The 20600-nt window shown below is 51.2% G+C and overlaps 8 protein-coding genes across 8 annotated transcripts; 4 read left to right on the top strand and 4 right to left on the bottom strand.

Annotated features, from left to right (window-relative positions):
- Nucleotides 1-253: 253 nt before the first annotated feature.
- ALTATR162_LOCUS8967 (uncharacterized protein) lies at nucleotides 254-1087 on the bottom strand (the record flags this gene model as incomplete). Its single annotated transcript, XM_043316600.1, has 1 exon — nucleotides 254-1087. One exon carries the CDS (start codon nucleotides 1085-1087, stop codon nucleotides 254-256), a length of 834 nt encoding a protein of 277 aa, XP_043172535.1.
- Nucleotides 1088-2376: 1289 nt separating this feature from the next.
- ALTATR162_LOCUS8966 (uncharacterized protein) lies at nucleotides 2377-3439 on the bottom strand (the record flags this gene model as incomplete). The annotated part of the gene is made up of 2 exons (XM_043316599.1): nucleotides 2377-3151; nucleotides 3201-3439. 2 exons carry the CDS (start codon nucleotides 3437-3439, stop codon nucleotides 2377-2379), a joined length of 1014 nt encoding a protein of 337 aa, XP_043172534.1.
- A 392-nt stretch (nucleotides 3440-3831) lies between these two features.
- ALTATR162_LOCUS8965 (uncharacterized protein) lies at nucleotides 3832-4399 on the top strand (the record flags this gene model as incomplete). The annotated part of the gene is made up of 2 exons (XM_043316598.1): nucleotides 3832-3887; nucleotides 3952-4399. The coding sequence occupies 2 exons, from the start codon at nucleotides 3832-3834 to the stop codon at nucleotides 4397-4399; spliced, it is 504 nt and encodes a 167-aa protein (XP_043172533.1).
- Nucleotides 4400-5669: 1270 nt separating this feature from the next.
- ALTATR162_LOCUS8964 (uncharacterized protein) lies at nucleotides 5670-6638 on the top strand (the record flags this gene model as incomplete). Its single annotated transcript, XM_043316597.1, has 3 exons — nucleotides 5670-5812; nucleotides 5866-6064; nucleotides 6111-6638. The coding sequence occupies 3 exons, from the start codon at nucleotides 5670-5672 to the stop codon at nucleotides 6636-6638; spliced, it is 870 nt and encodes a 289-aa protein (XP_043172532.1).
- Nucleotides 6639-7099: 461 nt separating this feature from the next.
- ALTATR162_LOCUS8963 (uncharacterized protein) lies at nucleotides 7100-7922 on the top strand (the record flags this gene model as incomplete). The annotated part of the gene is made up of 2 exons (XM_043316596.1): nucleotides 7100-7339; nucleotides 7419-7922. 2 exons carry the CDS (start codon nucleotides 7100-7102, stop codon nucleotides 7920-7922), a joined length of 744 nt encoding a protein of 247 aa, XP_043172531.1.
- Nucleotides 7923-9125: 1203 nt separating this feature from the next.
- ALTATR162_LOCUS8962 (uncharacterized protein) lies at nucleotides 9126-10820 on the bottom strand (the record flags this gene model as incomplete). The annotated part of the gene is made up of 2 exons (XM_043316595.1): nucleotides 9126-10545; nucleotides 10594-10820. The coding sequence occupies 2 exons, from the start codon at nucleotides 10818-10820 to the stop codon at nucleotides 9126-9128; spliced, it is 1647 nt and encodes a 548-aa protein (XP_043172530.1).
- A 301-nt stretch (nucleotides 10821-11121) lies between these two features.
- Nucleotides 11122-11530, bottom strand: ALTATR162_LOCUS8961 (uncharacterized protein; the record flags this gene model as incomplete). Its single annotated transcript, XM_043316594.1, has 2 exons — nucleotides 11122-11286; nucleotides 11333-11530. The coding sequence occupies 2 exons, from the start codon at nucleotides 11528-11530 to the stop codon at nucleotides 11122-11124; spliced, it is 363 nt and encodes a 120-aa protein (XP_043172529.1).
- A 3476-nt stretch (nucleotides 11531-15006) lies between these two features.
- ALTATR162_LOCUS8960 (uncharacterized protein) lies at nucleotides 15007-19779 on the top strand (the record flags this gene model as incomplete). The annotated part of the gene is made up of 1 exon (XM_043316593.1): nucleotides 15007-19779. One exon carries the CDS (start codon nucleotides 15007-15009, stop codon nucleotides 19777-19779), a length of 4773 nt encoding a protein of 1590 aa, XP_043172528.1.
- Between the last annotated feature and the right edge of the window lie 821 nt (nucleotides 19780-20600).

The following is a 20600-nucleotide window of genomic DNA, read 5'->3' as shown; positions in this document are numbered from 1 at the left end:
CATTTCGGTTGTGTATATGATCGCTCTTTGTAGCTCGCTCAATACAACAACCTTATGCCTCCTTTATAACTGTACCTACGTACATCTGACAGACTACAATAGTGTAGTGGAGTATTGTGTGCGTTCTCCATCGGAATGGGTGCTCGATACAATTGGCTGTATTCTGCATACGAATACGGGATGTGTTGTAGTTGTTCCCATGTTCTTGTCTGAACGTCCTTCAGACTTCCCTCGTGATTTTCTACTTCTCGCATTATCGCCGAGTCTGATGATCCTTCGGCGCCGTCCACCACAATGGGGTCGGTTTTGTCAATCCATCCAAGACTGACCAGTCTGTAGGCTGCTCCCAAACTGAGCGTCCGTTCGTAAGGTCAATCTTCAGTGGCTGTTCCGACATGCTTTCTTGCCAATCTTCCTCTGTGTTGAAATTCACCTGATCTGGCAACCCATAACTGATCATTAGCTTGGTGTTTGCAGCCAGAGGCTCGTTCTTCATCAAATCGCCTTCGGCTCCTAAAATATCTTCACGCTGCCCTAATAACCAGGGGTGGACCACCGAGAGGTAGTCATGAATGGTAAGGAACGCGCCAGTAGTGTTGACGAGTAGCGTCTCACCCTTCTTCCGTGGCCGGTCAACACGACAACACCTCAACAGATGTACTTCGTCCTCTTCGTCCTCGTCGGGATCGTAGTCTGGAAGATCTCCGAAGAGAAACTCATTGGGGTCCTCTCCGTTCTCGTCTGGATGATGACAAGATCGATGAAATTCGAGCCACTGATCCTCCCAGTCTTCGATACTTTCGATGTGGACAATGACGGAGGAAACTTTGGGATCAGTGAGGGGAGATCGAGATATCGGATGCCAGATGGTCGTCGACGCAGTCTGGTCGCCATATGGCTCTGTCGGAATGTCGGGCTCGTACTTCATGCTACGCATGACCTCAATTGCGCTGTTTAGTAGACCTTCGAGAGCCCACTTTACACGCTTCGCATCAGAACTCAGGCCGATCGGCTGACGAGCTTCGCGATACACTTCGTAGGCAGGTGGAATCGCGCTTTCCGTCATTCCAGAGAGATCCTCGGACATCGTTGCGTGTTCAACACTGGATGAAGATAAGATATTGGAGTTCAGAGCTGGAGACGCTGGAGGCACTAGCTTTTGTAGCTGGTCTTGAAAGTGGTGACCCGTGATTATCTAGGGGTAGGCTGCAGCTTATAGCACGGGGCCGATTTAGGCTAAACCTGCAATGTTGGTAAGGCTATATCTCTGCGTGAAAGCCATAAATTTGGCTGCCAGCAGTACACGGGATATCGACCTACGACGATTTCTTCCATTATATCTATCTCAGTATGAAACCCGTCTTTATAAAGTAGCCGCTTCCACTGTTCCAATTCTTTCATTGTCGAATTATGTGGCTCAGCGATCAAACCTATCAGGAGCGAAAAGTCCGCACTATGTATGACGTCTTCTTCTCCATGAGCATTGACATGGGCATGATGTCTTTGCCGGAATGTCCGATACATATGTAAATTCCTCCCCGTAAGCGTCGCTTTACTGAAGTGGCGATCCTCGTTTTCATGAAGTGGATGAAGTTTCGGTAGGATGATGGATATGTCTGTCAGACGTTGGTAGCCACGAAGAGATGAAACAAGAGGTGACAACAAGGCTCTTTCGTAGGCTACAGACCACGTCGTAGGATCGTCGTGGTCAGTCCAAAGCTGTAGCTTCGAGAGCCGCTCAAGGTGTACGAGGGTCGATGGGTGTTGCAACCACGCGTTCGTATCCTCTGATGCTGGGTGGATCTTTGAGTTCAAAGAGAGGGCTGCGTGTGTTTACGGTATTGGTGCTTTTTGCAGTATTGTGGGTGCCTTTTGGCACACATGTTAGAACAACCTAGCTCTGACCAACAGCCCAACCTTGTTTGTATCACCCTTCTCGAGGGAGAGTGGCACCGTGCACACTTCGCGCGGGGTTGTACCATAGTGATGTGATATTTCCACAACACAAGCCCCTTTATCGTTCCGTCTTAGGTTGATTCCCAACACGCATAGATTTCCAACACGCGTAGATCATCATGATCTGCTTGGCACAGATAGTTGGTTGCACAACTGCGCATTGCATGCATGTTGCTGGGATTCGAAAAGCCTGGTGCCACGAATGCCTGCAACAAGCCTGTCCAACCGAACTCGTAACGGGAAAGAAACACGTGGGGGCAGCCGAGCCGAACGTGCATGGGTTACGCGGAGGCTTTGTCCGCTGCATGCAGTACTTCATTGGGACAATATGCATACAACGTCACAACAAGGCGGTCACCGCGGAGATGCTTAAACATGTGGACCGGAGTAAGGCGATGATAAGATAATGTCTTACTTGCTTCATCCACCCCCCACACCGAACCGGGTGCGCAACGTATTGAGCCGCCGCAACGTTTCAGGCATGTCGTTATTGCCGCTTTCGGTGCGCGTCAGCCGGTAAGCCGCATAGTCCCTATTTTCCTGAAGAAGGGTGTCGATGAGAGTAAAGTCGCCAATTACACATTGACCGGAACTGAGGATATCAGCAGCGTCGGCATGGCCAGACTCGGAGGATGATTGCAACAGGGCGTCTTCTTCGTTGTCGGGATCCATGCCCAAGTCTGATAAAGTGTCGGTTCGGTGTAGCACACCTCGCTCCTCATCATCGGCATCTTGATCTCGGGCCGCATTGTCGCTCGTCGCTGCTGCCGTGGCTGTTGGTGCCGAGTCTGACGTGGCTCCGGTGGTAGTGGTGGTGGTTGGTGCACCCCCACCAGCTGACAGCTTTGCTAGCTTCTTCTTCAGCTCCCGCCTCTTGACGTGTACCGAAACCATGACGAGTTGCAGGAACAGGATGCATATGTCGAGGGCTCCAAGCTTCCACTTGCTGGTGGGCCCCTGCTGTCCGATAAAGTCGATCATCAAGCCGCCATGCAGATAGCCTCGGGTATCCTCGCCAGCCGAAGGCGCGGGATATGTAAGATGCAGGAGGAAATTGACTCCAAACGAGAACAGGAGCAGCGGGAGGAAGGGCCTTGGTTCGTCTGGTGGGCGGGTGACGGTCGCGGTGTCGGGGAGAGGCGTCAGCAGGAAGCCATGTGTAAAGGCCTTGAACAAAAGCCAGAAGAACGAGCAGCTACAAGCATGATTAGCGCAGAGTAACAGCGTATAGGTGGTAAGCGTACTCCAAGTGGTAGAGTGTGATGAGTTCCAGGTAGACAACCATGTCCAAGTCACGCAGAAGCTCGCCCAGCATCTGTATGCGTTTTCTTTTTGCATCCAATCTTCTCTGTTTGACCTGCTTCTGCTTCTCGTGCTCTTCGGCCTCTTCAAAGCGTGCTAAGGCATCCTCCAAGTCGGCCAGGTGGGATGCAGCATCGTTCTGGCGCTGTGGAGCTCGAGACGACTCGGCCTCATCGTTCATGGCGCAGCGAGAGGAGTTTGCCTGTCGCCTCGTCTCTCATTGAAGGCGACTCCGTAGTTTGGTGTTGGTAGAGATGCTTGGCCCAGGCTGTCGTTGTGCGCGAAGCTCTGGTGATGTATGTACAGCTGCGCGCGCATCGGGCCTGGAACATCACGAAGGGCCGATGGCCGAAGTGGTGAGATAATCGATTGCTCCGCATCTTGAAGCCATACACAACCCACTCTACACGTGTGATAGCGCTTTCAAAGCTTCTGTATAGCTTCAGTTTGCGCACTCAAAGCTAGCACTCTACTCCAAGTCTGCGGGTTCATGTAAAGACCTTGCCATTGTACTCATCTACCCACGCGACACCTCCGCCACCTCCGCATCTGCACCTGGGCATACTACCCACCATGTCTTTTGGACCTCCAAACAGCGCGCCGCTTCCCTCTTCTTTCGATGAAAATGCGTATGTAGACAGTCAAATAATTCTTTATGCTTACATGGGATTCACCTACTAACAACTCATCCAGCGACTTTTACAATGAAAATACCATTGACAAGATATGGCGACGCCTTCGCGAAGAGCCCCTCGTTCCCCTCGGCTGCGGCCTCACTGTCTGGGCCATTGTCGGTGCAACCCGCTCAATGAGAAAAGGCGACCACAAGATGACCAACATGTACTTCCGGCGACGTCTATATGCTCAAGCCTTCACAATCGCCGTACTAGTAGCAGGAAATATGTACTGGCAAAAGGATCGCGTGAAGCGCAAGGAGTATGAGAAGCAGGTTGCCCAAAAGGAGCGCATGGACAAGAGGGATAGGTGGCTGAAGGAGTTGGAGATGCGAGACGAGGAAGACAAGGCCTGGAAGGAGAGGATGGCCAAGAAAGCGAGGGGAGCGGCAGAGGAAGCCAAAGGTGTCACTGATATGGTCGCGGAGAAGACAAAGGAGTTGAAAGATCAGACAGTCGGAAAGTAAACATACGAAATTACGAAGAACTTGACTCTGGTGCAAGACGGTGGCACCACAAGGACTGCTTTTACGAGGAGGATTGGCTGTAGAGGGATGCACTGGATTGCAGGTTGCGCCTCTAATCACACACCTTCGTTGTATATATACTGCGCGCTGTACGAGTATCATCTGGGAATTCGGGATCATTTCATTATGAGCAATCTGTCACTACACGAACACTTGCGCTGTATGCGCTACGAGGCTGAGGTATCAACATGCACAGATACAGCCTCCTGTAACCTAAACCAACATATCATACCCAATCTTATATCCACAACTTGTCTACACTATCGCTCCCCACTTTAAATTGACGTTGGGACAGAAAATTCAACACTTCACTCTATATGCGCCGCTCGGACTTGAAGAGCTGTTTTCGAAGCTCGAACTCAACCGTATGATAGGCGGTGCTTCAGCCACGGAAGCGATACAGAAGCGTATACAAAGACTACGGAAAGGGTATATCATTTCCACAACAGAGATAGCCTATAACCCAAGAAAGGTCCTAACAGACAACTTGATGGTTGATCCTTTTACGTTTAATAACTACCATCTGTAAATGCCATATTTGAACTTTGCTATCCTCAGAACGCTGGATTCAATGCGAGGTTCCCGGCTCTGGCAGATATATCGAGAGGCAGTGTGTGAAACAAATGAGGTCAGGGATGTGTCCTGTTTGATAGCTCTCGAGAATGAGTAGATGGAGATGTTCCGAAAGACGACAGGGGTTGGGTTCGACTGATACTCAACATTCTCTGGATAGCGTATCCGGTCGCTTCAGAGGACGAGGCTTGAGCGAGACTTGGGAATATCCTGACGCAGAAGGGCAAACCAGAAGGTATGGCCAGCAGAAGTTAGGGTTATGTTGTATGTAAAATTTCGAGTCGTATAATATCCTCATAGTGCTTAGCGATCTCAATGTAATGTGGCTGGTGTGTCAGGGTTAGTAGAAACCGTTCATACTCACCGCGCACCTATGACGTCAAGGAAGAACACACGGTCAATGTGCTATCTATCAATGAATTTGAACCGAACAAAGCTTCAAAGTCAAGGTCATGACGAGAGTATGTGTTGAGGATCCACAAGTTGGCTTAGGGATAGTTCTGGAGTAGTAGTAGTAAGAGCGAGAGACATGACTAGCGCCGGAAAGTACCGATTGAAGTCTTGGCAAAGGACACGCTTACGTCTGTGTCGGCGCAACGTTAACAGCTCCGCGTTCACTCTTTCCGAATCAGCAACGATGAGGGTACTTCAAGGCTTTGTTTCTTCCCTTCTACTCTCGGGCGCGGCCATTGTGTCCGCAGCTTCTTCATGGAGCTTTGAGGATGCTACCGTGACTATTTCCAGCAAAGGTGCTGGTGTTGGTGGAGGTTCAAAGGACAAGTGAGCTTAAGCTTGCATTGTATGCAATTGCTACAGGACTAATCATCATCCAGGCTGAGTCCCTCAACACCTTTGGGCAAATCTGTCTCATTGGGCGCAACGGATACATTGAAGCTTGTCCTTACAACCCTCGACGGAAGCACTGCGAAGCGACCCCATCAGGCATTCCTTACTTTGACCGAACAAACGACCGGCCTGGAAGAGTCTTTCGTGTTCAATGTGAAGGATAGTGGCAAGGGAAAGGTCGATTTGGTATGTTGTACATCTCAATGGCTGGCAGCACAGCTAACATGACCAGTCTCACAAAGACCTGCCCCACCAGTTCTTGACCTCCGAGAAGCCAATCGTCGCCTCTATCGTTATCGGGTCATTCGGATCTTCCGCACCATACAAGAGCAAAGCTTTCGACCTCGCCGTCACCCGCGACTCTAGCGTCCCCCTTAGCGTCCCCTCGCCGCCCGTCCGCTACGCCGCCGAGTCTGAAATTCACCACATCTTCCGCGATGACCCCAAGTCCCCGCCCAAGATCATAACCATTGTATTTGCTGCTGCTGTTGCTGCTGCACTACCTATCCTACTGGTTGTGTGGGCCACGCTGGGCGCGAACGCTAGCCATTTGAGCAAGGCTCTTGGCAATGCACCCGTCTCGCATGGCCTTTTCTATGGCTCCATACTGGCAATGGAGGGCATTTTCTTCCTGTACTACACCAGCTGGAACCTCTTCCAGACCCTGCCAGCGGCAGCTGTCGTGGGAGCTGTTGCCTTTCTGAGCGGTAGCCGGGCCTTGTCTGAGGTCCAGGAGCGGAGGCTGGCTGGACAAAGATGAACAAATCTGAGACTGGGGTGTGTACTTTTATATCTGTGTGACTTGAAAGGTCGCTTCGAAAGCCAAAGGGGAGGATGTCATTACCAAGAGTAGGCGCTGACGCAAAGCCACAATAGCATAAGGCATATGGGGTATGATTAAACTCAACAATATAGGAAGAGGTTGTTGTGATACCAAAAGATCCATGATCTCGTGACCAAGACCGTCTTCATCTCTTCTTTCGTGCTGTTTCTAAACCTATACATGTTTACTCGACTTGTTGCGTCGGGCTAGGGGCCATTAGCGTTCAGTGGGTGCGATTAGCTCGCGTACGCCTGTTCTGCAGCCTTCTCCTCACACCTCGATGGAAGGCGCAGCTCGGCTCTGCCGTATCTTGGCTTGCGCCTGCCGTCTTTCATTGCGATGCACAATATGAATCTTACCACCTACCAGAACCTTTGAACGGAACCCGACAACCCACCATGGAAGACTCGACGTCGTGGTCATCGTCGTTGTGGCATTCAGAGGAGGATAACGACTTTAGTTTCGGGATAGAAGATCCCTTTGCCCTTGCCAAATCCTTCAGGGCTAGGCGCTATCCAAGTGACGAGGATGAGGCTCCTTATGAAAGTTTCAGTGTCGCAGAAAATGATCGGGTCGTCATCGAAGACTGGTCGCAGACTGGTAAAGGTGCCCGTGTTGACTTTGACGACAGAGCGTCGGTGCCGCTGATACAAGATACGCTTATGTCATTTCTCAGGAAACGACAGTTGGAGCTAATCAGAACTGACTCAAGGCCAGTTTCTTGGCCAAGGTGCTACAGGAGACGTTCATGAAATTACGGTACAGGGATGGAAGCTCGCGCATAAGAAGATATACTTCACTCGAAGAGTGCGGGAGAAAGAGAAGAAGGAGATATTGATCCTCACGAAGTTGGTTCATGTTCATATCACTCAACTGGTTGGTACATACACCCATACGAAGATACTGGGCGTACTCATGTATCCGGTAGCAGTGTGCGACCTGCACACATTTTTTGAAGACGTTGAGGCATGGTCAGACCTGGCGCCTATGGACAGGCCATCCGATATGGGATTGGATTCTCTCGATCCAATCCACAGGTCACGACTTGAAAGTCTTGGCTACAACTTCCCGACGAAGACGAAACAGCACAAGGCTACCATAGTTTACTCAAAGATTGGCTGTTCGGTGTCAGCTGTGGAGTACTTGCACGATCAAAGAGTCCGTCATAAATACCTACCCTTCCAGCCAGTTCAGAAAGTGTCTAAACATCCTGTAGGGTAGCAGAATTTAGACCCAGCGGGAGAGCAGCCGACATTTTCTCGCTTGGCTGCGTTCTTGTCGAAATACTGTGCATACATAGAAGAGGCTCATTAGAACACCTCAGAAAACACCGATCACCCGATTCATCATTTCATGCAAATATCGACAAAATTTCCATATGGCTGCAGCACAACGACGACGATTTGTCGCGGGAAGAACAACATTTAGAATGCGAGATCAGGCTTATGCTTTCTACGAAACCCGAACGTCGGCCGACAGCAGCTCAGCTTTTGAGCAGTATCACCGTCTATGGCATGAAGCGACCTGATACATCAACGTCATCTATGTTTGGCCAGTGTTGTAAGGGGAATTTGGTTCCACTAACTATACATGCTGCAACGATCGCAAGGCTTCATTATTTTATGGCGAAGGAACGGGATAAGCTAGCCCGGGAGGAAGCACTCCGACGTCTAGATCGTTACCATTATAAAAGGATGATAAAAAAACAAGAAGCTGAATTCGCGGAGACCAGGCGAAACCTTATCCAGCAATCGAGGGAATTGAAGATGGAGCTTGCTAGATGTGAACATGTCCTCGAAAAGGCATTGATGCATCCGCGGGAGACAACGGAGGAGCAGAGTAAACATTTTGATCAAATGAGGAGAAGTACCGTTTACTCCACTTCGGCCTCAAGTCTTGATCAAGCAGCTTCCAGGAACGGCGGCAGCATGAATAGAGTTGCTGCTAAACAGCCAGACTATCCATCCTATGCACGTAGCCGCGTTGCAACGAGTCATGAAGCGAAAGGAAGCGCAGCGGACGTACTAATTAATCTAGGTGACCTGCGAATGCAAGAGCGGTCAGAAGAGCCAGAAGAGCGTCGACATCGAAAACACCGATCTGGAGCACATACTGCCTCTCATGAGAACAAAAAGCCAGACCAAACAGGTTCGATGCGAATACTAAGTATGATAAGAGAAGGCCAGACAAAACCGACACTTCGCAGTCGAATTGCTGCCGGACTCAAAAGGTCTTAGACAAAAAGTGACAGGTGTGAAGAGATAGACGCTAGAGGTTTAAGAAGCCTTGAAGATGGGAAAGCGAAAGAGACAGGAATTTCCAATTCAATGAGATTTCAATAGGGAACCACGTTTAGCAGAACCGATACGCACGCATACGTATCTACATCGATGCAGGCAAGGTTGGCGTTTTGACATACATATCCTAGATCCAATTCAGCAGGCCCTCAACATTCTCCTGTCCTACGATACCCTCCTCGACCATCTGTTCCAAAACCTTTGCGACATCTGCAGTCCTTCCCTTCCACGTATCTTTCGATATTTCCGAACCACTCGCCACCGCCTTCAGTATCTCTGCTACAACCGCCTTGGCATCTGCCGTTCTCCGCACTCCAATCACACCAGCTTTCTCCGCATAGCTTCTCCCCCCTCGGTAGAAGACGCCAGCATTAGAGACCAAAGTTGGTCCGCTCTTCGCCCAAGCAGGCTTTGCACCCTCGAAGAGCGAGATCCGGAAGCGGAAGAGATCGGTATCACCTCTTGCAATGAAGACATCAGCCAGCCGTGATGGGGATAGGACAGAAGTGTAGGGCGCAGCAGATAGTTTGGTGAGCAGGTTTTGGGTCTGTGTGAGAGCTGTCCATTGGATATCGACGTCCGTGCTGAATGTTGGTGCTGATGGGGTATATTGAGTGCCATCCGCAAGTGCTGAAACGAGGTCCATGAGGGCGTCGGCATATGCAGACTGAACATTGATTGATGCGAGATCGGGACTTGGGCGTTGCCCCGCGCTTTGTACCATGCTGCTGAATATCCGCTCTACGGTTTCTGCATATTCCGTCGTTGTTGTTCTGCCACTACGGTATTGCACTTCCGCTATGCTAGCCTGGAAACTGGCAGCCGCGATGATGGCATCATCTTTGGGTGTTGTTGTAACTTCTTCTGCCGTAGAGCCTATGGAGAGTGTTGGGCCTACTTTAGGCTCATCGACAACTTTCGGGGCTGGTGACTTGTTGACAAGATCTATAAGCATCGGTACTTTGTTTGTCGCTGTGTCCATTCCATCTTGGGCCTTCTTCTCTATATTTGGTAGATCTGTAGCGGAATTGTATAGTCCTAGCAATGTCGTCAAAGTACTCAGCTGCGCCGTGCATGTTTCCAAAATGCTTTCTGGAGTCAGCGGCTCTTCAACAGTGGCCCAGTCGCCTGGTGCCTCTGAAGCCCCTGAATCGGTCTCCATGTCTTCTTCTTGGGTTTCTGCTGGTTGCTGTCGCTCACCCTCCCAGGCTTCCTGATACTCTCCAGAGGCCTGGATCTTGGCAATTTCAGCCTGCATCTGAGAATACTCTTGTTGTTGGCTCTCTAAACACTTCGTGAAGATTTCGACCGCTTCCTCAAGCAATGGTCTTGCATTGTGCTTTCCGGCTGCTTGCGGGCTAGCTTCCAAACCGGCTTCCGCTAGTGAGGTGAGCACCTGTGCAGCGTTGAAGAGAATGTCGGTGTTTGTTGGATTCAGTGAGATAGCAAAGCGATGCGACATCAAAGTCTCCTCCAGGAGCGCAGTCCTGTTTCCAAAATGTGAGATGATGCGCTCATCTTCGGAGATGGTGTATTGGAGGTTCGCTCTAGTGTTATTAGTGCTCGCTGTACATTCAGACATAGGAACGACTCACTTGTTGTAGGCGAGGTCGAACGACTGAGGATGACGCTTCAAGCCCTCATTGTACGCGTCTATCGCTCGGTTGAAGAAGCGAGCGGCCTTCGCGGCGTCGCCTGCGCGCCATTTCCCTGCCGCTTGTTCGAATTCGTCCGCAGCCTCAAGGAAGTCGTTTTCAGTCTCGGGGTCTGGCGGCTTTATTTTGCCCTTAGGCTTAGGCTTCAGAAACTTCTTTGGCGGCATAGTGATGGTTGGATGTAGTAAAAAGGTTGATGTAATGCGGGTCTTGAAGTGGTGTTGATACCTAGGTATATCTAGCTATGTAGGTAATCGACGTTCAAGTGGCAAATTTGCGTAGGTGCGATAAATGATTTTTCAGCAAGTGTAATGCGTCGCGCAAAACACGATTTTCAACCAAGCAGCCTCGACAGAACTGTGCTTGATACCATATTACCAGGTCGTGACCTTGCTGATGCACCAAAACTTCTTGATCGCCCCGCCCCCACTTGCCCGAGCCTTAGGAATCTTTACGCTTCCACAAGCTTTACCTCAACTTCTCCACGTTGAATTCATCCCACAGCAAGGTTTTATCTACCAGAAACCCATCGGTATCAAACAAGACCCCTTCTTCCTTTAGCAACTTTAGTTTCGAGTCCTGGTTCTGCCCGCTGGGTGCCTTCTCCCAGTCACCCTTGTACCCGCCAACGAACTGTCGAAATCAGTGTCGACTCTCACATTGGGATAAACATACGTACACCAGTACTGGCGATACATCGATGGCACGGAACCTCTGGACAGAACGGATTTACGCGCAGCGCGCCACCCACCGCACGAGGGGAGCTGTTCAAGGCTTTTGAAATCGCGGCGTAGGTCGTGACGCGTCCTTCTGGGATCATCTGGAGGGCCGTATAGACTCGCTCTTGATATGGAGTGACCTTTTGCTGCTTCGACATGCTGAAGGTGCGATGAAGTTACATCAACGCGTGCTCGAGCTGTAATAGATTGACGCGTCGTCACGTGGTTTGCTTTCAAACTGACCAGTCATGGACCGAAACCACATGTGCCATCCAGGTCGCATATCCTGCAACGAAAGCAGCCATGGAAGATACATCAGGGATAAAAGGCTGCAAAAATAATGAATTCCAACACATTTTTTGGTCTCGTGTCAAGAAGCACCTTCGAAAGCTCATGAGAGAATTCGAAAGTTGACAAGTCAATGTTGAAGACTGATTGAAGAATAGTGTACTGAATACTCCAAGAAGACATGAAAGAACCCACTAAGGGTACCGTATGGAATAGCGTCACAGCACATGTACCTGGCTGTTACCTCGAAGCTCGCCGTCATCAGCACTGCGACCAGGAAATGGCCATTGCATCCTGGCCTTCCAGCTCTTCGAATGACTTGCGGTGATCAGGGCGCACAAAATCTACGCAATGAGTTCCCGCCGTTATCGGAGCCTTCTGTCAACATGGTGTGGGCCATGCAAACGAGAAATGTACACACGCCCGTGCGATCGGCCTCCTCACTTCGCACGACACACTTCAAAAGGATACACATCCGACGAACTGCGGCTAGCAGATTTGTGAGGCGTCATTTCTGGAAATCACACTCGACGATTGCCCTATGGTTTCACGGGCGTCTCCAAACGGCTTGACGACCAGTGCGGTCCAGCGTCTTTAGGTTTCGCACTAAACAGTCATCATCAATTCCGCACGGTCGCCTCGTGACGACTTGCTCTGGTCTGGTACCGCAGCGGGCCGAGCTCCACCAGAGCTCACAGGGCTATATAGCACTTACACCAGGTGATTCGTAGACACTGAAGCAGTCGCGCCGTGCCGCCCTCCCTTATCTTCCTTGCTCCGTTCGACCAACGGATATGATCAAAGCATGAACCTGGACGGGGTCATTATGGACCCACAGTGTTCACTGTCTTACAAACACATACTGTCAATGACTTATGTCATATCTGTGATACCTACGTCAGCGGCTATCAAGAACTAGCGGTTACATTGAATGCAACCAGCAGCCTAGAAGACTAGGTCGGATCTAGATGTGAGATATCTCAACATAACGGTTAGTAACGTCAGAACGTGCCGGGCGCGCAGATGATTTCTTTTGGGTGGGAGTCTAGACTGGATGACGATGAAGTGTATGGAGGACATACAACTTTCTTCAGGTCCCACCGACGGAACCTTGATAATCCTCTAGGCGAGATGGATCGTACTCTGATATTGATGCTGATTGTAATCATCGGAAATTCAGATCGGTCAAGCTTCGCATCGCAATCATCAACGTGTAAGAGGTTTTTGCAGACCTCTGGCCCCCCTGCATGTAGCCGCGGCCAGTGACAGCGTCATATGCCGGGTTTGACTTCTCATTGGAAAGCCTCCTTCACCAGATTCTTCTCTATTCAGTATGGTGCCGTCACGTGGCCTTTTAGCTCTGCACTCTCCCGTTTTTTTCACATTGACGGAACACGAATGAGCGTGCAGAACTGGGATCAGCAGGTGTAGTGGATTAGGCGCGACCTGGGCGGTGGGAGATACTATTGAGAGACCGGCCCTTCATCCGACTCGTAAGTGCGACCGTTGAGATTAGCAGAAAGGAATATTCTCGCCATCGCGGACAAAGGACAAGTTGGTATGTTCCTGATAAGTCGCGACTGACGAGGCTTTTGATGCGTTGTCAATGTGGCGAGGCCGATCAAGCGCTCAGCCTCAGACTAAGAGCCGAGGTGATGCACTTAGCCACACTTCAACTTGCTGGGGACGGGCCTTCCGGGCTTGACGGCATAATGCCACAACCCAAGAAGCGAATCTGCAGGATTTTCGCCAATGCATGAAAATGGTCACGAGAATAGTAACAGGAGTTGCGGGAACCGTTGGTCGTGCTTCGCGAAAATCGCTCAGAGAAGCATATGACTCTGCTGCATGAGCAGGCCGCCTGTTGCCCTGTGGGCCCTGATTGAACAGTCAGACAATCCTCGACGGTAGAGGCTTCTCAACGAATATGCTTTCTGACCTGTTCAAGACAGGTGCATGCGAGCCCTGAGTGCCTGTATCGGTCCTTCTCGAGTGCGATAGAATATCCGATGGCTGATCATCGCGTGCTTTCACCGGCTGAAAACACTCAGAGTGACACTTTTGTAGCTGGAAGCATAGTTTGTAAACCAGTGTTGTCGCGACTTGAAGGCCGCATTTGTAGGACACTCGCTAAGTTTCCAACCTCAGCTCTCTGGAATGCCAGCCCTGTCACGAGACGAGCCTGAAAAATTGATAGCAAACACGAGGCTTCTGGCAAGGGTTGCTGAGCATCTGAAACGGCATCAAGTTGGTGGGTAAACGACGGGTAAGGGCGACCCGATAGCCAATTGGGCGTTCCACTTGGCTGGCGACGCTCCAGGTCTGTCTACGAATCGTCACCCACCACGGCCGTTCAGCAACACAACTGGCTGCCTTCAATATCCAAGCCAGAGACCTCCACTCGCCTATCCAAGCGCAAGCGCCCGTAATAGCCCACCATGTCTCCGTGCCGGATCAGCCCAACTTTGCAAGGCCGCCGGCGCCGGTTCTTTGTGAGAACAAGTCTGCGCGTATTGATGCGTCCGTCGCGACGTTATACATATGCAAGCCTACGCACCCCGCAACCGCAACAAGCGTCAAAACGCTCCTAACCAACAGATCACAACGTTGAGCTTACCAGACTTACTATATTATCGCATCAGCCAGGACTACTTCGTTTGCGCATCTGGACTGGTCCTCCGCTTTCAAGACGGCTCATCCGCGAAAGCCCCACTGAGGCGACTCACGGTGGAAGCCCCGCGCTTGGACGGTCGACACTGAGGGAAGAATAGACGGGACGCGTGAGCGGGCTCGAGTATAATATCACTGTCGTCTCGTTGCTCCTTGTACACGTCGTTGTCGATTTTCCTGGTCCTAACTGCGATATCCCTGCACAGCCCCATATCGGGCTTTGCCGCTGCGCCACACCCATCTACGATCCTCGGGCCCGCCGATAGATGTGGCACACGAGAAAGAGTCTGAAGACCTCACCGTAACTCTGCACGGGGACGTAGGACCGCATGTACTTTGTGGCTGGATGACTTATATTGATGGACTTGCAATCTCACGTCTTTGTAATATTCCGAATCGCCACCTCCGTCCCGTTATTCTAGTCTTCCCGCCGTCAGCCGCTCGTACCGTCAATTCGCTTCACGGCTTCCCGAGCTGAACCAGCTGACAGTTCCGGACTTTCGACTTTCTGGTTACCCTACGTTCAAGTTACTGAATCTTAGAGTCTCACAGGTGGAGAAGCACATGCTTTCATGAGTTTCTCGGTGCACACAGGGTTCCGTCATACATCTATCCGGGCTATACAAGGTTACCAGAAATGGCTTTCTATAAGTCACAATACCCTCCCCCTAGGAAGATGGAGGACCGGGCGCCTACTACTCGGTTGCCTCAACGATCTGTTACTCCCACCACAATCACATCCCAACTACCTGCGTCAAGCCAGTCTAAACTGCAGAAGAGGAGGCCTTCAAGAGATGACGAGACAAACTCCAGAGGTGTTATAAGTCAACAAGCTCCTGCGCAAGCAGTCAGCTCTCGTCCAAGGAAAACAAGCCGGTCTACACCTATGTTTCCGCAACACCCAAGTATCGCCAGCTCGAAACCCTCACCACAGATCTCAACGTCACGATTACCAAAGCTTGAAGTTCCCGCAAGCATACGCACGCCTTCGCTCGCCTCAGGCTCATCCGCGTCAACTATTGAAAGCCCTCGATCAAATGTACTCAGGAGGAAACAAACAAGTGTTGGTGCTGCAAGTGGTCGGCCAGCTACACGGATAAGAGACGACTCCATATCGTCCCAAGACGATAGGCAATTGATGGAGGGTATACCTGGAGGATACAAAGACCCTTTCTCTGAGACGGTTCTGGGGATTTCTTTACCGCCGTCTTCGACCATCCTAGCTCGTTCAGAGACCCAAGTCGATTCGTACACCAATCCTCTGTATGATTATGAGATTGGTCCTACGGACATACTTCCTCTTCCAACACCGCAATATGCCCTCTCCGCAACACCTTCTACTCGTTACTCAGATTCCCCTGGGCCGTTCAGCGTATCATCAACTCCTACGTCTATGTCGTCCTACTCGCCGGGTACAACATTATCTAGGGCCTCGAATCGAACACGGCAAGCTAGTCCGTTGCAGAGTAGGCCGCCAGTCACCCGGCATAAGACTCCAGATGAAACCAACACTCGTCATCCTCACACACTCTCTACCGTCAGGGAGTCCTCTACCTCATCGTCATCCGCGTCTACCGTTGTTACAGATGCAACGAAGTACAAAGACGTCCAGTCACCCAACGGTCTTGCTACTCTACCCCAGAGTCCTCGGGTATCTGACGTTATATCTGGCGTAGAAGAGAGGCCTCGTACCCAGGCGCCTCCGGAGTTTGCTCATCTTGCTGATCAGTCGCCTGCGTCAATGCCGACAGCGAGGCGACCTTCGAGACCTAGCAGAGATGGTACCCCCGAGATATCTGGACTTCGTGGCCCATCACCGATAATTCAAAGCAATATGCTCAACTTCCCATCCCATCACAAAAGAACCGCGTCATCTGAGTCTAGGACCGGTCTCATCACTGCAAGGTCCAAAATCAGTATTCCTGCCAAACCTTCTTCACGAAACCCTTCGCCAAATCCTTCTTCGACACTACCGACAGCTACCAGAGCACCGGCTCGTGGACCGACACCCGACGTTAAGCAAGACCGGAAGCCACGAAGGACCAGTACTGGCCCTGCGCCAGCGCCAGCTCCTGCTCCAAGCCCGAGTAAAACTTCTAGGTTTGGATTCTTCACCCGTCGTACTAAGACCGAGCCTACTCCAGCAGCGAAGTCCGAGAACAAGCTCCACAGAAGAGGACCAGCTGCCGGGACCGGCCACGAAGGCTATGGAAGATATGCAGTGAGGGGTCGAAGTGGAAGCTCAGTCAGTACCAACAGCATCGGACGATCCGCCAGCGCTGGGACTACCTCTGAGAGCTTGGATAAAACCCCCTCAACCCGCAAAAGTAGCATGACTAGCACAACGAGCGGAGAGATGGATGACTTCTTTCTCAACCGGCTTGCTCCCGTCGTTATTCGAGGTACCGGAACGAGCTCAGAACTGTCGCGAAGCCCAGAACCAATGCAGTCTAGCAGTAGTCTAGATGTCTCAGTCAGCCACGGATTTGAACTAAACAAGACTATGAGTAACTCTTCACAATCTGTACTGGACAAGAACCGGCCAACGTTGCTACCTTCTGCGATGCCGGATAATGTACGCAATGGATCTCCCATGAAAAAGATGACTCTAGGATTGCGAAGGCCTTCTGAGAGCGATGATGATACAAAGAGGTCGTTCCTACCTTCCATGGCCTCGAAACGGACTTCACGCGCTTTGCAGACCGCTCAGGGTCCGAATGCACGGTCGGGCTCGACTAGCCGGATCGCTGGGAAGGTTCGCAAGAACTCTATAAGCGAAGCTGCCGCTGAGATCAAGGAGGGCAGTTGGTTGAAATCGTCAAAGAAGAGCAAGGCCGAGACGGAGGCCCCAAAGCCCTCAAAGAGATGGAACTTCTTTCAACGGGCTCATGCCGGACCACGCACAGCGACACCTGCGGCTCCTGCTGCCAGCCCCGTGGATCAAGCGACTGTTTCTCGCTCTATTGCGCACTATGCTTTGATGGACCAGTCCGGCCTTGAGCTGGACGACATTGAGCAGCTGATGCAGGAGGTCGATGAAGGAACTGAGAGCGCCCTTTCGGACGACGAACCAGGGAGAAGGGAGCGAATGCAGTCTATGCTTCTTCCACCTAAACCAGTGATGCTGTCCAACTCTACAGCACCCGTACGATCGGCTTCGCCCAAGGTCTTCTTGCGTCCAGAGGCACAACCACAGCCAGAACACCAACAAAGCAAACTGAGTATCGATACGAGTTCCCGGGCGTTGTCCCGAAATTCGGACCGTTACTCGCTGGCAGACCTGACTCCGGTCACGGATCTCTCTCGACCCTCATCGCCCTTTGGTGAGCCATCGCCGGTTCGTGACAAAGATCTCGCGCCACCTATGGACGTAGCTGTTCCCTCGCAGCCTGAGCCTGAGTTCATAAGCGAGGTACCTACTCAAGATGAGTTTGTCCTTCCTCAGAATCTCCCATCACCTGGTCCACCACCCACGAGCCCACCTCCTCGACCGAGTCGCTTGGCTCAAGTCGGGCGTATCCCTCAAGTCGTCTCAAGTCGTCGCCAGCCACGCCGTCCTTCTTCGCAATCGTTCTCTCGCCCCTTCGTATCGAACCAACCTCGTCCAGCAGCTCCTCCTCGAACGTCTTTTGACTCGATTGGTTCCGTTGTCGCGATTGCTGGTCCGGCCGAGCCGTATCCTGTTTTGCATGGCTTGAGCGCCCTAGCCCACGGATCGGCTATCGCTACGATTAGCCCAATGGAGGACGAAGCCAACCGTCGAAGCGAGTTCTTCAAATTTCCACCCCGCAAAGACTCTGAAGTGTCCTATTCGAGCAGTTCAGGCATCTGGAGCTTTGCGCCCGCTGTCGGTACAGCTATCGTGCCCAGTCCCAGCGCTCCGTTATCAGACGATGAACTTTGGAACGAGTATGACGATCTGATCGATGAAGTGCTCTCGCCTGTAACCTCTCGCACGAACGAGGACAAGAACAGCCTTCGCAGTCACCCGTCTCTTGAACCAATGCCTCTGAGACCCAAGGCGCCGCGTAACGCTCCCGCATCGGACAATGACGATGAGGTTACGAATCCTTCGCTTCATCTTCGTCGGTCTCGTCTACTTGCAGTGCTACATTCCGCTCAGTCTCCTACTTCATCGATCTCTTTCTCAGAGTTCATCTCAGACTACGGTGAGCGAAAGATCAGCGTCATAGACCCCGTTACTGGGAGATTGAGCTTGCCTTCCAGCCCTCAGCTATCAACTGGGACCGCTACGAAGCGCTCAACTCGCTCCAGTCTACCGGCTTCGTTGTCGCAAAGTGCCCGACAGTCCAAAGCTACTATTACCTCAAAGTCAAGCAAAGATCGCGAAAGTGTCAACACCAACCGATATCGAGACACGCGCTTGATGGACATTGCCGAAAGCCAAAATGATGGGCTCTTATCTATGGCTAACCTTCGTTTCGGAGCCCTCATGACGAGCAAGTGGCTCTCATTCGGGCGCGTCTTATTCAGTCCCGTGCACTTTGAACTGAAGGACCCAAACGAGGACCGTGTGCTTGTTATCGATGGTCTTGGCAAAGACTGGTCTTACTACTGCGCGCTCACTTACCCAGAGGCGACGGTGTATGATATGGGGCCCGATCCATCATCAACCACATCATCCGAGGGCGCATCTGAACCATGGTCAACACTCCGTAATCACCGCCACATCTGCCACCCTTCTCTCGGCAAGGCTTTCCCGTTTCCGATGCACTTTTTCGCTTGCGTCGTGCTTCGCTTCCCAACCGCACTTCCCTCATCGGAACACCGCTTCATCCTGTCTGAAGCCAAGCGCGTCCTAAGGCCCGGCGGCTATCTCGAGTTTAGTGTTCTTGACATGGACCTTGTCAACATGGGCAATCGTGCTCGTCGCGCTGTCCGCGGTCTAAAGATGAGGATGCAAGTAGCGGACAATAGCATCTCGCTTCGAAACATCAGTGACGAGGTCATGGCCGGCATTGGACGCAAAGGCTTTGTTGAGTGCAATCGCTGTGTTGTTGGCGTCCCAGTTGCCGGCAAACTCCCCAGTCTAGATGATGTCAAGCGTACAACCACGAAGAGGAAGGGCAGCACAGCAAGCTCTGCTAGTAACACAAACAACACCATGCCTCTGCCTAAAGGACCGAAACCCGAAGTGTCCTTCTCTGACCTTCTCAATGCCTCCTCGTCCTCTGAGTCTACTGACAACGGCATCACCGACATGGTGGCGCGCGTAGGTCGGTGGTGGTACTCACGCTGCTACGAGTCGCTTGTCCTCCCTGAGGCAGGTGAACCTGGTGCCGCTACTTCCGGTAACCTCCTCGAAAACAGTATCTGGCGCGACGAAAGCCTCATTAACGAGTGCGAGAAGCGCGGAACTAGTTTCAAACTCCTTATTGGTTACGCCAAGAAGCCCGAAGTTGGTGTGCGACGAACCGTCAGCGTTTAAACATCTTTTCCGATTCTCTCGAGCTGTGCTCTAAAAGTCCTGGGGACTGTTTTCTTTACTACTGCTCGTAATGAGTTCTTATCTTTTTTGGGTTTCACTGGCGTTCTGCTGCGTTCAAGCGTTTGACTTTCCCTTATACCCTCGTTCTTCTTTCACCCAACTTGCATGGCAAATGGTGGCTTAGCATTACAACAACTACACAGAATGGCGCAAGCCTGGAAGCATCATTACGACAACGACACGCACACATTTATGTAATATCTTCTTCGACCGGGTTGATACATGCTGGCATTGGACAACTTTTGGAACGAACTGAAAGTGAAGGGTAGCTTGGTGGAAATAATACCCAGGATTGTTGATATGATACGAAGCGCTATGTAGATACGATACCACGGTCGCTGATCAATACGAAGAATGAATACTTTCCACTTAACAGCGTAATGATGAATTAACAACTTGAATTGTATATACATATGGACATGACCTCAAGATGCCTGTCACTAATTACACGATATCTCATGACTTGCCATCTTCCAAGCGCTCATTCTTGCGTTTATCATGATACCATAATAGTACCTTCTACAATAAACTTAGCTCAGAGCCGAAGATTCGGACAAAGAATCATTTACTTTCAGCCTCCCTCACTCTTCCCTCATTGGTTCTAGAGTAGGAACCAAGATCTCCACATCAGTCGTAAGGTCCAGAACATTAGGGTCGTCAGTGACGCAAATTACAAAGTTTTCCCATGGCGAACGATAACCCAAATCTGACAACTTTTTTCAGCGTCAACATGCCCGGTACCACGCTTGGCACTCTGGACG

This window comes from Alternaria atra (assembly GCF_907166805.1).
Source record: "Alternaria atra isolate CS162 genome assembly, contig: 29, whole genome shotgun sequence".
Lineage (NCBI taxonomy): Eukaryota > Fungi > Ascomycota > Dothideomycetes > Pleosporales > Pleosporaceae > Alternaria > Alternaria atra.
This window is presented reverse-complemented; position numbering and strand designations above follow the sequence as displayed.